General features: G+C 33.5%; 1 protein-coding gene across 2 annotated transcripts in view; it reads right to left on the reverse strand.

Moving 5' to 3' along the window:
• Window positions 1-15552, reverse strand: part of LOC128985715 (inactive pancreatic lipase-related protein 1-like) — a 94364-nt gene extending 78812 nt beyond the window's left edge. Inside the window, exons 1-2 of one of the 2 annotated variants that reach the window (XM_054405519.1) lie at window positions 15425-15552; window positions 5940-6091 (exon numbers count right to left, since the gene is read on the reverse strand). In XM_054405519.1, coding sequence (XP_054261494.1) covers window positions 5940-6091; window positions 15425-15518 — 246 coding nt within the window. In that variant the 5' untranslated portion in view covers window positions 15519-15552. Of the gene's footprint in view, window positions 1-5939; window positions 6092-7909; window positions 7968-15424 lie in introns of those variants that run through there. The other variant, XM_054405520.1, reaches the window with a different exon arrangement.
• Window positions 15553-19897: the final 4345 nt, after the last annotated feature.

Consider the following 19897-nt stretch of genomic DNA (forward strand, 5'->3'; position numbering starts at 1 on the left):
AGCAAACCTAGTAACTCATTAAACCTAATGTTATTTAAATAGAATGAATTCAAAATCAAGTGAGGCAAATGTAAATTCGTATAGACTGCAGGTTTACTGCGGCGGGGTATTTTTTATTTATTTCAGCCTGAAAACTAAATGTATATATTTTTTTTATTAACGTCTCATTTATTATAATTAGAATAATTTTATATTTCTGTTTATGTTCAGTTGGAAATTATTTACTTTTGAAACTATTTTGTTAGCAGTAAATCTGATTCTAAGAACTTTGTAATAGTTGTATATTATGTATTTTTTATAGCCTACTAGCAGTTACCCGCGTTGCTGCGCTTAACAACTATTATTTTAAATGGTAATTTGTTCTTTACAATAAATAATAAAAGTGTATACCAAAAATAAAAATAATTGTAATTGCTTAAATTCAGAGGATAATTCAGATGAAATCATCAGTACTTACCACTGATAATTTTTGCTTCAATCAATTTTGGTGTAATTTTTTAAATCGTCAGTCTGGTAACGTTGCACAGCTTCGGTGGATTTAAGTTTCACATTAGTATTATTGGAGTTCCTTCTTTTAATGACAGTAATGTGGTGGGTTAATGACAAATTGAGACGCATTTGAATACCTGAGATAGCACGCACGATTATTATTCACTAAATAATTTATAGTCCAGGAGCTGAGGGGGTTTGAGCATGCATGAAAGTAGTACGCAATGTTATTGCTGATTATTGTAATATGGACTGTGGTGATCAAAATTACGTATGTCGCCTATTTCAAAAAAGGTTGATAAGGGGGGGGGAGGGGGCAAACATCGGTTTGCGCTATGCGTTAAAACGCTGATATTACAAAAACGGTTAAAGATAGAACATTGGTTAAAACGTCGTTGTAATTCTTAACATGTGGACTACAATAATGGTTATTGGGTCCGAGGTCATATCTCTGTAAATAAACAAGTTATTGTATAAAATATGTAAAAATGGACTTTTCGTGTAGTTTTTTTTTACCGAAAGTAGAATTAATTTGTGAGTGTTGCAAAGAAGTATATCAAATATCTTTCTATAGACATATTTGCTGATATTGTTGGATATTTGCTGATAGTTGTAATATGGACTGTGGGGATAAAAGATATGCATGTCGCCTACTTTTCAGGTGGTCGAGAACTTGGGGGGAGGGGGCAAAGATGGCGGAACGCGCTATGCATTGAAACGACTGTAGCTCGATAACGGTACGAGATGGGACATCGGTTAAAACATAGTTTTAATCCAAAAAAATATGGTCAATAGGAAAGGTTTTAGGGTAAAAAGTTGCATCTTAACTACTAAAAAAGTTATAACGATAATAAGTTTAACAAAATCTACATTATACAGCTATTTTCTTCAAAAAACACATGGATTGTTGATAAATAATAGTGTATTACTTAATTACTCAGCTAAATATTAACTAGATGCATTTTCTTATAAGAAAAAAAAATATTATTACGAATACATTTGGTTTAAAATGTAAAACATGGCCTCCAAACGCCTTCGGGTTCGTCCGATAGGTTGCGTCATAATTGCTGCTCAGTGCTTCTGATATCGGCACAACTGTTAATCCCCCCAAAGATCATTGCCTTCCAACTCAGTGATATCGGGGTTGTGAAAGTATTTGTACAGTTTAAGACTACTGACATTTATTGTGTTTTATTCATACAAATAATATTCTTTTATAACTTAATAGTTATTTAAATATTTAAAATTTCAATACATTTTATTTTAAGTTGCTTACGGTTTTTTAAAATTGTGTATGGCTGGTTTTTATATACATTTGTTCTTAGTGACTAGTGGATTAGGCAATTTTTAAGTAAAATTTCACCAACTTACAAAAGTTACGTACCTATTTCAATTCAACAAATAATATGAACAACCAGTGTAATTGTTATGGATAGAATCAAGAAATTTACCGTATTTTTTTATTATAAGGTATTTACTTTTGTAGTTATGTTTTTATTTCATATAACTGTATTTAATAGAATCTGTTACATAATCATATTGTAATATCCTATAAAATTATAATTAAAATTGGATTTGTAGTGGTAGTCTGTATTATGCATTTGATTGCGGCGAAATCCCAAGTATTATACGTAGTTTGGAGGCCGCGTTTTTCATTTTAAACCATATGTATTCGTAATATTTTTTTTTTCTTATAAGAAAATGCATCTGGTTAATATTTAGTCAAGTAATTAAGTAATTACACTATTATTTATCAACAATCCATATGATTTTTGAATAAAATAGCTGTATAATGTAGATTTTGTTAAACTTATTATTGTTATAACTTTTTTATTAATTAAGATACAACTTTTTACCCTACAACCTTTTCTAATGGCCATACTTTTATGGCCCATCTCGTACCGTTATTGAGCTACAGTCGTTTCAATGCATAGCACGTTCCGCCATCTTTGCCCCCCTCCCCCCAAGTTCTCTACCACCTGAAAGTAGGCGACATGCATATTTTTTATCCCCACAGTCCATATTACAACTAGCCTATAAGCAAAGATATTTGATCTTTGCGACACTCACAAATTAATTCTAGTTTCGGTAAAAAAAACTACACGAAAAGTCCATTTTTACATATTTTATAAAATAACTTGTTTATTTATAGAGATACGACCTCGGAGCCAATAACCATTATTGCAGTCCACATTTTTAGAATTACAACAACGTTTTAACCGATGTTCTATCTTTTACCGTTTTCGAAATATCAGCATTTAACGCATAGCGCAAAGCGCCATGTTTGCCCCCTTCCCCAATACCTTATCGACCACTTTTGAAATAGGCGACATACGTAATTTTAATCACCACAGTCCATATTACAATAATCAGCAATAACATTGCGTACTACTGTACTTTCATGCATGCTCAAACCCCCTCAGCTCCTGGACTATTATGTTAGATAGTGTGGGTATAGAAGAAAAGATAAAAATAATAGGGCATTGCCATCCCTTTTATTATTTATAATATTTTGTTAAGGTTTTTATGTTTAAATATTTAACATTGGGGAATTTAAACGTTGTTGAGTGCACAGGTGTGCTGTGATTGGGGTATATTTGGACTTATCCAAAAGTAAAATAGTTCTCTGTGCTGCATTCTGTGGAAACAGTGTGGCACTATTTCAAATCATGACTAATACAGCATGTTGTGATTATTTAAACTTACAAAACAGTTGCCGGGTAACAGCTAGTTATATTTATTTGTAAACATTGTAGTTCAAAAAGTCTGACATTGGCCCACTTTAAACCCTCTGGGGCGGAGCCCTTTTGACGGATCTGCACCAAACTTCACGCAAACCATCCTTGAATAATGTATTAATAATGTATAATAATGTATAATGTATTCAAAATATTCAGGAAACCAACATGCACTGACCAGACCATTAACTATGAATCCCATCATCCTTACTCACAAAAACTAGCTGCGTACAACAGTTTTGTCCACCGTTTGCTCACTATTCCAATGAATGAACAGGATTATAATGAAGAATTAAATACAATAAAATACATAGCTGTAGCAAATGGTTATCCAAGCATTATTATTGATAAACTCATCTTCAAACATAAAAATAAAACAGGAACTAAAAAACAGAAAAACTACATCTCTGCAAAATATGGCACCTTCATGAGTAACAAATTTAAAAATCTTATGACAAAAAACAATATTACAGTTTCCTTCAGAACAGAGAACAAACTTGGCACATTGTTAAAAGAGCGCAGTCCTTCATTGACGCAACCCTTGGACAGATCCGGCGTATACAAGATCAATTGTACCGATTGTACTAAATTTTACATCGGCCAGACGGCACGCTCCTTTACTAAACGTTTCAAGGAACATCTCCCAAAAGCGTCAACAGTACACCAGACATCATCTTTTGCAGAACATTTAATTTCTCAAGGCCATAATTATACCAGCATTAGTAACAACATGAATATTTTACATTTCTCTAAAGACAGATTTAAATTAAACACCTTAGAAGAGTTTGAGATTTATAAGGCAGTAACATCCGACCACGAAAATGTGTTAAACGACCAACAAACGTTTTCGTCAAATTTTATATATGACACTGCCATAAGGATACTGGAGAGTGGAAGTGTGTTAGACAGGACTAGGACCTAACCTGAAATGATAAGATAACGGACGTACACCACTGCAATGACCACCCGCAGTCTGGACTTAAACTCCGTCGGGTTAGCTTCGTCTGTTGTCGTAACTGATCAGTAAATGTTTCGTGTCCGTAACGTGTTTTGTGTCGTGTGTAAATGTTTATTTATTTTTACTTGTTAAATATGACGCTCTTCATATGAAGAAAGAAGAAGTCCTTGTACCGCCTGATGATGACTCCACATAGGAGTCGAAACTAGTTGCAACTGCAATTAAATGGATTGCTTAATAGCAGGTATTTAAACCTTTTTAATATTATTTGGCAATCCGGAGGCTACATCCACAATGAACTTGAATAATGCTTAATGCCTGAAAGTGTCATTTCAATCTGTTGAGCGGTTTCGGAGTCCATAAGGTACATATACATATATACATACATACATAGTTCCTCTTTTATAGATATAGATAGATATTTGACTCTATTCGATACATGTTCTCTGTGTATCACGAATAAAGAATGATTTGAACACAAATACAGAGGGTTTTTGCACATTCTACTACTTATCTTTTAATTTATCATTGACTTTGTATCTAGTGCAAAAAACTACACTACATTTCACATCCTATTTTAAAGTCTGAGGATTTTATGCTTGGTAGTCTACACCTGAGTAGGACGTTGACAAAATATTTAATCTTATTTTAACTTCTTTTTTGCACTTCACTAATTTTAATATAAGTTTTGATTTAATGGTGGTGTTTTGCTACACAGTTACTAAAATTAAACCAAAGAGATTACAGTAGGCCTACCATAAAACTAAAAAACACCAATTTATTATTTATATACTCAAGCTGGGTAAGTATATATGTCCAAAACTCAAATTGAATATATTAATATAGTCCATAGGTGTACGCAGTTTACTTTTTCAATCCAATAATTTATCATAGGTTCTCTGCAAAACTGTACCCAAACCAATTTTTTCTTCTCTTCCGTGTGTCCTCTCCCCCTCCCCGTTGTGAATAACGGGTATAGCAACTAGTTGCTTTCATAAAATAATAAATTAAGTTAAACTAAAATGTAACTTGACATATCATTGACTACTAATACAAGGTTTACCGGGTCAGCTAGTTTTTATAAATAGTTGACAGATAAAAATAATAGAGTTTGTGCATTTCTTCGTGAAGTCTGGGTGTGAGGGGCTGTAGTGGCAAGTGGGGAGCCGAGCACGAGAGGGGAAGTTGACGTCGTCGTCCTATTCTGCTACTAGTCTGACTTCGGATTCGGACCGCGGTGTGGAGGTGGTTCCGGTTGCTCGCACGACAGTTGTGTGATGAGTATTTTCAATAAATATCTAATTGTTTGCCTAATTTCTGTAAGAGGAATATGAAAATGTTTATGAAGGGAGGATAGCATATTTTAAAAATTTCTCTATATTAACATTTAGAGTACCGTACCTACGCTATTTTTAATACTCCAAAAATTACTCGTTAATGAGCCAGAGATTTGTTGTGGACAAAAACAAGTACAAATAATGCATTACTATCATACAAAACTATGGCTTAAAAGTGCCTAAAAAAATTGTATTTTCACACCACTGTAAACTTATAAAATAAACTAAGTTTTAAGAAACGAACTGGCATCCCAAATGTTTTTGTAAAAGAGTGTATCCGCGATGTTGCTCGGGCAGGGTGAGACCGCAGACTGATTTTCGGCATACCCCCACCCCTAAAAAACCGGTTCAGAGCCACTCTAACCAACTACCCCCAGACTTCACCAAGAAACGCACGAGCTCTATATATGAACCTACTTCAAGTGTGTTGTTCCTGGTATACAGTATAAACCTGGTGTCAATGATTTCCCTTGCTAGTGGAAAGAGATTTAGAGGTCTCAGCCTGGGATTGTACCATTCAGGGCTAAGGTCCAGGCAGCCCAGCTCTCCATAGCATTTGGATCCTCTTACTGTAACATTACATACATCATCAATTTTTAAACTTTTGCTACCTTTTGAACATTAAAAACTACAAATTCCTTTAATATAACATAATGATAACACCTACATTTGTTAAACTCCTATAGAGTACAGTACAAAACTCCATAAGAAAAAAACAGAATCACGATTCCAAACATTTGAAATTTTAGATACAGCTTGGAATCCAAAAGAAAAACTTTGCCTTGAAGAAAAGGATTAAAGTAAAAGGAACTTTTGTAGCCATTGTAAGATATGAAGTAAGTCTTGGAGAGGGTTTGATGAAAGATAATGTGGTCGGCTAATATTAATATAGCCTATTGTTTGTGATTTTTTCATATCGGTATAGATAGATTTATATTTTAGATGTTTAAAGGACACAAGTTTTGAATGACTTACTGTGATAAGTGGAAAGATATGCCACACTGTTGAATAACAATACATATTTTCAAAAATATACTAATTTTTAGAAAAATTTGAAAAGCGCAAGGTTTGATGATGTTGTTAAATACAAAATATTTAGGAATTTAGTATTTTAAAATTAACATTTATTGAAGTTTATATAAATTAAATGTTAATTACATATTCAAAATGGTTGTAATTATATATTTTAATTGTTTATACGAATATTATTTATTATATTGTAAACATCAATGATAATCTTGATTTTTCAAAATATTAATCAAAACTTACATAATTGGCATGACACTAAATTTAATAAGAATACAACTATACAAAAATAGCTTGTAAAATCCATACTAATTTACCAATCAAAAAAACAAACAAACAAACAAACTGTGTCTGGTCAAATGTTGACAGTACATTATATATCCAGTGGTGTGTTAATCACGAACATTAGGTTTCCCTCACATCATTAGTGGTTTTAGATATAGTATGAAATTGGAACCTCTAGCCAAAATAAAAACAATAATTATCACCAGACATAGTAGCCATGATGAAATAGGCCCAAATAATCTTCCTTATTCAATAATATGCAGGGAGGATAGTGTGTGACTATACTTAACTTCGATCCATGGAGACACAAATCCAACCCAAATTGATTTTTTTAAATATTTTTTGTGTTTTGTGTATGTTTGTGGTGTCAGTTAAAATATTGTTTTAATACACAACTAGTGGCTTGGAGGGACATAAGTCCCTAAAAACCTCAAATGGAAAAGAAATTATTGTAATATTTAAACAAACTCAGAATCAAATTATATATGTGTCAGGATATATATCCCAGTACAACATATCTTTTGTGTAAAAAAAAACAAACAAAAACAGTTTGTTATATTTAAATAAAGAATTTTAATGATTCCAGAGGTTTAACTACTAAAGAATAAATATTGGTTTATTAAGGTAGCTTTTGGTTTTTTGGTTAATGCTGATAAAAAGGCTTCCACGATTGAAATACAATATTGGAAATTGTCTTCGTCAAAAATAAGAAAAGGCAAAAAATGGTTTGTTGACATAAACTTAGTTCTTGGTCAAAACCGCTAAATTACCACCCCTACCCTACCCAGTTATTATTTCTAAGTCTATGGTCATTTTGTAAAGGTTTAACAAAATTAGTCTTAAGTAAATGCATCCCATTGACAGAACTTAACCCTAAATTTGTTTCTGATGAACATGAAAAAAAACCACTATTATTAACTATAATAGTGGTTTAATAGCTATTTACCTTACAAGTGTAGTAAGAGCGTTTTTACATCACGCAGGTGAAGGTTGTGCAACGAGCGGAAGCGAGTTGCATAATTTACCTAAGTGATGTAAACACGCTCTTGCGTAACGTGTAACGTACAAGATTTTACCTGACCCGACAATATACAGGAGGTTACGAACAATATTAATCATTATCCATTTCACTCATCTTCTAACAGTAACGTTCATTTACAAACAAAAGCTAGGTTAGGAAAATTCTTCAAAACATAACAATAATATTTAAGCACACAGCTGATTTCTAGCGTTGAACGTCGTTGGCTCCATAGAGGTATAATTTTTACGTTATCCACTCAATGTTATTTAAATGGGTTTCATTACATCACCGAGTGAGTTTTTTGATACTTTACATCACTCGAGAAGTAAGGAAGTTGAATACATCACGCTTAGGATAGGGAAGTTTAACATGGCGGGTTAGGTAAAAACCTTATTCTTGCAATCCGATTGTTGTCTTCACAACTAGTTTCAACCTGCTAGGAGGTCATCATCCAGGGCCGGATTTCCCAATAGGCCCGGTAGGCCCGGGCCTATGGGCGCAAGCTCCCAGAGGGCGCACGGCCGAGAGGAAAAATATTTTTTAAATGTCTAAAAGTAAAATAAATAGCCATAGCTTAACATATTTTGTGAGTTGATAAAAAAAAAAACTCTTGCCAATAAAGCATTATAATTTTTAAATTAATTAAAAGAAATAACCGTTAGAAAATATAAACAGTTTTTCAACATTATACTGTACATCAATTTTTTTACAACATTGATAACGAACATTGGTTATACGGGAGTAGGCTGTAGGGATGTTGTCGAGCGCCCGAGCGGTACGCATCCCGCATCGTATTGCCAGTTGCCACTGTACTCTTTGCACTGCCACTATTTGCTGGCTCGGCGCCACTGATCTGAGTGATTGGGGGCGTATGCGTGTTAGACACCGTTACCACCCTTAATTAACAAAAAGAAAATGTATTAACTAATCTTTTGATCAGTTTACAGCAACCTGCACTGCAGGGTCGAGTTAAAATATATAATACGTTTTGAATATTAAAAATACGACAAGTTTATCTTTAAAATTGAATAACGAAAAAAATATCTGAGTTTGCAACAGGTTTTAGAAAAATTAAATCCCCTCCAAAGCACCATTTGATGTAATTTCCTTCTCAGCTCAGACCTGAGAATAATTATGGTTGGCCGGACTATTGCTTTGCAAATATAATCAGAATGCAGTACCACCATAGATTAACCATAAACTCAAGTCGATTTGTTATCATATTGTCAATCCTAAATATAGTTTTTCATGTCTAGTTTATATATGTTGGTCACACTCAGGGTTTCGAATTGGTGGGTAATTACCCACTTTGTGGGTATTTTAAGCTATGGTGGGTATTTTTGCGGGTATTCTATTTTAGTGGGTAAAATAGGGTATTTCATGCTCGCTTCATGGTATTTTTCGTTTTTAGTGCATTGGGAAGTTTCTGCTTTAGCAGGCTTCATGTTTAGAATCAAACCTTAAAAACATTGGCAACTTTTTTTGCCTTCAGCAAAGCCTTTTTTCTTCTTCCACTTCTTCGATAATTCCTTGTTGCGATACCACTGTCTTTCCGATATTTGGTATCGATACCGTATCGCAAAAAAGTAACGATACCGGCTCAGTATCGGAACTAAAGTATCGATACCATTAGTATCGGAACTAAAGTATCGATACCATTAGTATCGTATCCATTCGATACCAGTGACGTCATATTCTGATTCACTGATCTTCGATTAAAGTTCACTCGTTCCAGTACAGTGTAGCCAATATGGGATTCGAATTCAAGCTGCTAAAAACTACCTAAATATGTAAAACATTGATAAAATTAACCAAACATTGCCAACCATTGTTTTCAATTTTACCTTCAAGTATAAGTTCAAGTAGGCCTAAGCTTACCATAAGTTCTAGGCCTATATAATTTATATTTTCAATAGACAATGTTATTAAATTACCAACGTAACGCATTCGTGTTTACCATCAGCCTAAAAAAAGTTTATTTTTTAGTTAAATAACTTTAAGTGCGGTGCCATCTTTTTAGTTTATTTGATGTTAAATAGTCCATGGTTTCATTTTATTTGCCTAACACAACGTTGCTAACATTGACTTGTAACAAAATTAACTCTGCAACTAAACCCTTAAGTTGTATCATTGACTAAATATACGTCTGTAGGTATATATAGTCAATGGTTTTACTTATAGTTATGTAAAGTTCTATGGAAAGTGAATCATAATTTACTCAAACCACATATCAGACAAGCTAGATAAAAAATATTTAATTGGGTTAAAGTTTTTTTTTTACAAAAATACATCATGTCCATTTATTTTGGGTAAAATAGTTTGATATATATTTCAATTATATATTTTATGTCATTACACCACATATTACTCTTATTCAAGCTGAGTGGGTAATAGTGGGTATTTTTAGGTAAAGTGGTGGGGAAAATTACTGAAGTGGATTAGAAACCCTGGTCACACTGGAAGTTAGTTTTGACGTAATTTTGTTTCTATTATTCTATGTTGTCGTTGTGAGGGGCTTAGTTTCTTGTAATATAACCAGGGGACGACCTATTGTTTATGATTAGATCGTTTTATTTTGGACAAACTAGGTTTAAATAACATATAACTTAAATAAAAAGAATTGTTTTCAGCTAATCCCTAAGGATGATAAATCTACTAAAGGCCTATGTTTAATCTATGGTATCACGTACTGTTATGGAGTTCATGTTTTGGGGCCTGAAATTGGAATTAGTGGACATGCTTTTTTTGCAGAAATGCTCTGTGGGTTGGATTGTTTTGTTTCAGTCCCACAAGCAGTGTTGCCACTTTTAGGGTAATTACCCTTTTTTAGGGTAATTTACTGGTCTTAGGGTAAAGTTTAGGGTAATGGTAGATTTAGGGTAATTTTAGGGTAAAACTAAAAGTTAGCATAACAATGGAAATTTTACTAAAAAAATGAAAAAAACTTCAAAATTTGGCAAAAAACGTTCATTAAATACTATGGCCAAGCCATCATATTCGATTCAACCGGTTTAAATCGATTGCTATGATGAATTTTTCTTAATAAGTTATCCTAATCGATCTTATCAATAGTTGGGAATTATCTGTTTTAGAATGTATTCGATTCTATAACACGTTATAGGCCTAATAAAATATGAAATATTATTCGTTACTGGGTTTGATATTTAATTATGTGATTGAATTGAATTAAACTGGATTATTTTACAAATTGTGTCAAGAAATGTGTACTATGTATAGATTAAAGCTTTGGTGGTACCGTACTGTATTTTAAAGATATGATTGTTCAAAAACAGTAGTAATGGGTCGATACAGTAAAAAAAATACGATAGTTCTTGATTCGATATTTTTCGCTATACGATAGTCGATAGAGCTGATCAATATCAACATTTTGTTCTTCTTTCGGGTGGTGTTTTAGAATCGAGTATAATTTTACGTAAATTGATTGGTATTGGAACTTCATTTTGTATAATTAACCACCTTATATAAGATTTATATGATTTTAACAATGTTTTATAGCATTAAACGCAAATATTAACATTTAGGGTAATTTTTAGGGTAACTCAAAGTAGATTTAGGGTAATTTTAGCCCGCCTTTAGGGTAAAATCGCAACAACGCGGTGGCAACACTGCCCACAAGCGTGAGCGAGCATTTGCTAAAAGCATAAAATTGCCAAAAGTGTTTAAGACGGCATTTTGTTGAGGCTAAACAAGATAATTCTAAAAAAAAACTTGCAATGATAAAATTCCGACGAGGAGTGGTGTTCAAGCAATTAACATAGGCCTTTAGGCATGATATAGTTTTTAATAAAGGTTTGTAGGAAAGAAACTGTGACCAGAACAGAGGGCGGAAAAATTATTTGGGCCTAGGGGCGCCAAAATGCTAAATCCGGCCCTGTCATCAGGTGAGTACAAGTTATTAGCCTAGAGTAAGTATATGTGGTGGTAATCCTCCTTAAGGTGCGATTGATTTACATATTCTACAAAATACCCCCGCCGCAGCAAACCTGCAGACTAAGCGAATTTCCATTGACCTGATTGGATTTACACTAAAATGCCTCCATAAAAATAGCACATTTATTTTCTATTTAAATAGAATTAGTTTAACAAGTACCTTAGGTTTGCTGCAACAGGGAGGGTAAAAAAGATTTTTTTATAAAATGATAATAGTTTAGTAAGAAATAAAAGTATTTTCAAAATCGATCAAAATATGTTCATAAACAAGCAAACTACAACAGTTGACTTATTCTCCATAAGAATAACATGGGAATTTTAAAATTACAATTTTTTTTAATTTTCTCCGTAACAATTAGGCGCATAATAACGCTTCAATATACTAAATTATTTGTTTTTTTAAGCTCTACAAAGTGGTTTAAAAAGAAATTGTGAAATTTTGTGTTTTTAGCGGCAAAAATGGGAAAAACCTATTTTTACCCCATAAAACCCCCCATAAACCCCCGTTCCCATAGTCCGATCATGCTGGTTCGCGAACTCATTCAAGTTTATCCCGCCTTACACCTTCAAACCAAATTTTATCAAAATCGGACAAAAATTACTCAAGTTATCGTGCGGATGGACACATATATATCTAATATATAAAATTCTCGTGTCACAGTGTTTGTCTGCAAACTCCTCCGGAACGACTTCACCGATCGTAATGAAATTTGGTGTGTAAATTCTGTAGGTATGCGAATCGGACTTAAACTATTTCCCGTTTCGAAATTCTTAAAAGGGCTCCGCCCCAGTGGCTCTGGAGTTTCCCATGTTAACCTTATGAGAAATGGAATTAATGAATCTTAACAGCTGTTTCAATTAAACAAGTTGGTTCTGTTCTATGATGTTCAATAGCATTAAAGTTACAAGGATTACCAACAGGGTGCAGCACTATTATTTCTTTTACATTTATGACAACAGCTAATTTGCAACCAAAAGGTGAGTGAGCGTAGCGAACGAACTTCAACCTGGAGGCGAGTTAGCGTAGCGAACGAGTTAACCTGGAGGCGAGTTAGCGTAGCGAACGAGCTCCAACCTAAAGGCAAGTAAGCGCAGCGAACGAGCTCCAACCCAAAGGTGAGTGAGCGTAGCGAACGAACTTCAACCAGGACGTGATTGAGCGATGCGAACGAGATCATCTTGAAAATTAAACGTAACGGTACTTTCTTTCCATCGGTCTGTCTTAGGGGAAACCTATAACTTAGGCGATACGAAGTTCGCCGGGTCAGCTAGTATATATATATATATATAATGTTCAAAATTAACAGTTTAAATTATTTAGCTAATAAAACTCATGTTCTTTTCATTTAATTTATTTTGAAACCAATAAACCAGCTGACCAAATTATTATTAAATTAGACTGAATCATTGTTCCATTGCATACTAAATATTCATTCAGCTTAAAATATTATACTATAACAAAACTATTTAACATTTATATATATATATATATATATATATATAGATATATACAAATTTGAACGAATGGTGTTTTTGGCCTCTGGGGACATCAAAATGAAAAAGTAAATCGGTCCCGGGCTTAGGTCTTACCATGAGACCTACGGTAATAGCTACTTCCCTATAGGGAAATTCGCTAAAAAGGGCCTAACGTTTAATTACTAACTATTTTGCGACTGGTTAGGGTTCTATTACCCAGTTATCGAAACTAATCACGGCATAAATACTTTTTGTTAGTTTTAAGAAACGGAAATTACCTCTATGTTCTACTGTTATATATAGGTGCACTTTCTTTTCTACCGTGCATGATAGGCTATATTATTTGAACCTTTTTTGCTTGGAGCAATTAACAAAGTACTTAAGTACTTAATGAACAAATACCTGTACAAACCTACTTCGTGTTTATTCCCAAATTGTTTTCTAAGAGTAACCGTTGAGGTTATTTCACTTCTTACAAAATATTGATTAAACACTACAATAAATCTCAAATATAAATGTTAGTAAATTTACAAAAAAGTGTGGAATAAATCTTTAACATATGTTTTGAAATCAAAACAAAGAAGATCTTCGTTTTATCTTGAATCGTTTCTTTAATCTTGAAAACAATTTATTTCAACTTTGACATAACTAAAAAGTCTTGATTATTAAGGGTAACGTTATCCCTTTATATAATTGGTTTTATATAGTATACATTACATTGCAGAATTGACTGGCAAATGAGTAAACCAAATGTAAGCTTACTTGCTTAATGATAAATCACGATCAGCTGTATTGAAGTAAACAAAAATCAGCAGTAAATGGATTCTAATGCTATTCTAATGGAGAACATTTTACGTTATATCTAATTATGTGTTAAAATTTGGGGGATTTCACTATTTTTCCCGCCGTCACGGGATAGAGACCTTTAATTTGAGCCCTCTGCCGTCATTATAGGACTTCCCAGTCGCCCACAATTTTGACGCAAAGAATCGGCTTACGTAATTAATATATAGATAGATAGAAGATTAGATTGTGTTTTTACCACCACTAATTAAAATAGCAGGGTTAATGTTGACAATTTATTCTTGTTGGGTACTGTAGTGACTTTTACTTTCCCTCCCCAAACCATAGTACATGTAGAAAGTATTGTTTTTGTCAACATTTCGGAGTTTGAGTTTTGAGTGGATATATCCGTTTTGGGTCCCCCTGGACTGGACCCAAAAAAGTGGTTTTCAAAGTGATGTCTGTGTGTGTGTCTGTAGTGTGGATGTGTACAGAGCTATATACCACACCTGTAGTCCGATTTTGATGAAATTTGGTATGTAAGTACTAACTTTGACTAATAATACAACAACTTCTGTATCCAATAGTCAATGGTACTAATCCATGGTATCTCTAAGTGTTTCATTTTTAATATTTTTATTGTTAATGGAAGTTTTCCATGAAACCCCGTAAAATAACAAAAAATCAGATTTTTTCGAAAATGGCCCAAATGATTTTGTTAAAAATGTAGTAAGTTATAGTCCTTTAAATTCTAAACGAAATGGTACAAACCCCATTCCCGTAAAAATTACGGTTCTAAAGTTATTGTAACTTATGTTATTTTCCCATAAAAACCCCATAGCATAACAAAAATCTGATTTAAAAAGAAGAGAGATTAGATTAAAATTAGAATATTGTCCTTTAAATTTTGAACAAAATGGTACGAATCCCATATCCGTAAAAATTGTGGTTAAAAAGTTTTCCTAACTTATGTAATTTTCCCATAAAAACCCCCATAAAATTAAAAAAATCGGATTTTTGAAAAAAATCCGGTTTTGATTAAAATTAATGTGTTATGGTCCTTATAATAAAAAAAAAATAGTGCAACCATTGCTGGAACAATTACGGCTCAAAAGTTATTGCAACTTTTGTGATTTTTACCTATAAAATATCATAGTTACCTCCACCGCTTACTCATGACAAAAGTTGTTGACAAGTTTATGGGAGAAAATATGTGTCGAATTGCTGATACTGTTTATTGTTATTGTGGTTCGTTTTGAAATTTTTGGGAGTCAGTTTTCTTATTTTATATGCATAGGTATCTTATATGCTCATCTTATTATTTACATGCTATTATAAGTGAGTGTTTATAAATACTTACATGGACAGAAACATCTGTATGAAACCACATTACCAGTCAATACAATCAGACTTAACAAAGTTAAACTGACGATATGCTTGAGATCTGTAATCATTCTGTTGAGAAGAACGCAACGTGATTAGAGGCTGAAAACAGTTATCATTTGATTTCAAGCTGAAAAATTGTATAAACAGGTGCACAACGCTCGGGAATTGCAGCCCTTTAAAATGCGTCAGCAGTGCTTAAGTGTTCTTAGCATGACTATAGACCTTTTCTCCGTGTAGGAAAAATTACTAGGATATTTTTTTCTTAAAACATTCACATCAGTGTATTTATGTAAGCTATACAAATGCCCTGATATAAAATTGTGAACTTAATAACTGTAAATGTCTGGTTTTGTGGTAGTCTCTTCTCTACTCACAATTATTATTCTCTTACCTCAGAAATACTTAACTTTGTTATCCTAATAAACCAGATATAATAGTTTTTTCTCAATATCTCGTCTAGGAAGCAATCCTCATGCTTTACATCAACACCGCCAAAAAACTTGAGAAAAAACCTCATACAACCAACAACAAATATATTTTGGCTACAAAACCAATAGTAACAAAATAATACATAACAAGAGGTTCTACCCGCGAATTCACGGGTGTACAGAAACCACCATTAAATTAATTTGATCAAATTTGCCTTTATATTTTCATTTAAAAGGCCCAAGTTCGAGAAATTGTCATCTGAAAGCATGTTAAAAGCAGTGGAACCTTCATACCTTATAAGGTGGCCGAGGTGGGTACGGTTGTACCTGAACTCGCCGCTCTCGACTTTCACGACGTCTTCAAAACTTTACTTAAACACTTTTCAATAAACTGGCTACCTATTAAAGATCCGTGACAACCTCTTGGAACAAACAACATATATGGTTTGTTAATCTCATATTCATACTGTTTCGAACATTTTTAATCACTCACTTCTATCAAACAGCTAGAAATAGCTTCAGAGTCCATTCCAAGGCCGTAGCCAGGACAAACTTTTGGGGGGGGGTCATGTCGGTTTTAGGACCTTGACAAGAGGGTGGCCAAAGCAGGGGGTCTGGGGGTCCCCCCCAGGAAAATTTGGAATTTTCAAAGCCATTTGGTGGCTTTCTAAAGCCATTTTTAACACCTAAAACCGTGCCCAATTGTCCATATAAACTCCCATTTCACCTGTTGTTTGTCATGAGCAAATAGACATTTAAAAAATTAAACAATGACGGTTGCATTCATGAATTTTAAAACACACTGTAGACTACGGCCATCCCTCCTAAAAGCCATTGGGTGACTTTCTACAGCCAGTTTTAACGTCTAGTAGAACTGTGTGCAAAACCTCCCATTTCCCCATTTATAACCTTAACCTAGACGGCGGCGCCAGTACGTGTTGGTTGGTGTCTTGCCGCCTGCACCCTGTACCTAGTGCCCCCTAGCCTATGAGTTAATATGCTATATTCTGGTTCGCACCGCACGCACACACTACAGTCACGCAGCGCACGGCAAAGACTAGGGAGTAAGGCAGTAACCTACTGCATCCATGTGATATTTATACTTGTGCATTTTTGTATCTTGTATTTTAATTAAAAAATCTAAAATATTAGTATGCATGCAATGCACAACGTTGTTATGTTGTTGGATCCTCTGTTATGATTTAAATTTTATAATTTAATTTTAAACCCAGTATTAATGTTTACTACTAAATTTCGGGATTTCGGGGGGGGTTTTGACCCCCTAACCCCCCCCCCTGGCTACGGCCTTGGTCCATTCACCACACCTCATTAATAAAATAAGTAAACAAAAATGTAAACAAACAAACTATACTGTCAATTGCATTGACCAGCTGTTGTTCACTAAATTAATCGAATAACGTTAACTTCCATATCATGCATGACCTTTGGAAATCAGCCTGTGGGGCGGATCCCTTAGGGAGTTCGTCCACATCAATACTTTTCAGCAAATCTACACACTCTAAGCTTCATTTTGATATGCTATATGCCTATATTTTTATTCGGTAAATGGCCTTAACCGTTTACATAAAATTTGATTGTATCACTTTAATAATATAATAGATTACAGGACAGCACCCAATTACAAAACTGTGGGGCTGCACGTTAATAAGCCTAAGCCTGCTAAAGCATATCAGATTTATAAATGTATGTATACATTGGGACAATAGCTATCCTTGCTATCATTAAGCTTGAAATAAATACATTCACCTTAAACTCAGCTTAAAATACGCACATCACCAAGTAGTTATATGTTAAGTTTTTTTGATTAATGTAATTATATAAACTTATCTCTATGTCTATTTCATGTATATTGCAGTGAAATCATTAACATATAATGTTTTTGTATAATGTAGTAAGTTAGACAAATTTTTAAATTGACGCTATTCTATGTACACATTTATGAAAAATGAATAAAGTTATTTTGAATTTTGAATCTTGAATCTAGTACGAAGCACCTATGAGCCATGAATTCCAGCAACACCAGCAGTTCCAGTTCAGTTTCAGTAACACTAGCTGTCTTAAAAAAGCATTAGGAACCGCAAAAATATCCTTGACTTTTTACTGTTTTCTTTTGCCCTTTTTCTATTATACTAGGCTGATGTAAACAATCCCAAATTCAAATTTATTACTGTAAGTCAAAAATATAAATACCTATAAAAGGCCTAGTAACAGAAATATGTCAAATATTCCTTAACGCCTTCACGAGGACAGTTGACGCAAACCCCATGAATATAAACATGAATACAACAATGTTTTAGTTGAAATGTATATTTACAAGACCTGTACTGCACTGTGAGGTGAGCATCACTATCTTAAAGTAACGATAATGAATGAATGATAATGATGATGAACAGTTATACCAAGTTAACAACCATATAAATTCAGAATTCGTTGGTGTTTGGAACAAGTTTCTGGTATTGGTACTAAATGAAGAGGGAGATGACATTGGGCACAAAAACTATAAATTACATAGTTCATTTTTCCAGAGTGGGCCTACTAGAGTCTAAAATTTTAAAATGGTGATATCATTTCCATGTTTATGCTGTAATTTTTGAGAGACCCTTTTTATTTTCTGAGAATTAAGAGTTATAAAATTACTTTTTTTTAAAGCCTATGTTGGACAAACTATGTATAGAAATGAAGAGAATCAATTTATGCAAAACAAACAATAATATCAATCTGGCCCTCATTCTAAAAATTATACAAAATAATTATATATAAAAGACTGCCTGATTTTCTGCAATATAATCATATTCTTGATGATACCCAGCATGGTTTTTGTCCAGGGAGGACTGTTCTAAGCGCAGCAGTCAATTTCTTAGAATCTATAATAGAATCGATAGACAGAGGTGAACCTGTAATTGGTGTTTTTATGGATTTAACAAAAACTTTTGAATGTGTAGATCATCAACTTCTTTTAAATAAACTATCCGCTTTTGGAGTAAAATGAGTTTCATATAAATGGTTTGAATCATATTTATCAGAACGCTATCAATATGTAGAAATAAATACCTTCTGCAAGTGCAAGAATAGGGTCACAGGTGCAGCATCGGACCAATGCCTGATCTCATGTGGGGTCCCACAGGGATCCATTTTTGGTCCGCTGCTGTTTCTGTTTTACCTGACCGGTATAACTAACACAACTTTCTTTTATATATTAAGATTATTTCTTTTTTTAAGCTCTACAAAGTGGTTGGGAAAGAAATTCCAAAGTTTTATGTTTTTAGGGTCAAAAATCGGAAAAACCCATTTTTCCCTTAAAACCCCCATAAACCCCCGTTCCCATGGTCCGATCATGCTGGTTCACGAACTCGTTAGAATAGATGTAGGTTTACACAATTATTATACCAAATTTCATCAAAATTGGATCATTCTTGCTCGAGTTATCGTGCTAACGGACACATATATACAGTACCGTTTGAATTCAAATTTGCGGCATTATATTCTGCTAGTAAAGGTCTTTAATTTGATCTACATATGAACCTATGCTTCTATTTAAGATTTCCTTCTGACTCCTTGCGGGACGTCCCCATGATATGACAGAAAATTGATAGTTCCTTAAAAAAGTAGATTTTTAGGTGTGGTGTTGATGTGCAAAATCTTATTGATTTATCTGTTTTCGTTTAGAAAATATTAAACCGGTCCGGGACTTTTGGAACAGTCTGTATATAAATATATATATATATAAATATAAATATATATGAATTTGAACGGATGGTGTTTTTGGCCTCTAGGAACCTCAAAACGAAAAAGAAAATCGGTCCCGGGTCCAGGTCTTACCGTGAGTACTACGGTAATAGCTTATTCCCTGGGAAATTCGCTAAAAGATCTATTTTGCTCTTATACATTCACTTATATCATGTGGGATTTGTTTATAAGCTCAAAATCACAAATCGAATCTACACACTACTATAACACACGGAGGAAATTTGAAACAAAGTTAGAGAAACACAGATTAC

The sequence above is a fragment of the Macrosteles quadrilineatus genome, unplaced genomic scaffold, assembly GCF_028750875.1.
Source record: "Macrosteles quadrilineatus isolate MER2022 unplaced genomic scaffold, UCM_ALF_1.0 Scaffold_2__2_contigs__length_208266976, whole genome shotgun sequence".
Classification (NCBI taxonomy): domain Eukaryota; kingdom Metazoa; phylum Arthropoda; class Insecta; order Hemiptera; family Cicadellidae; genus Macrosteles; species Macrosteles quadrilineatus.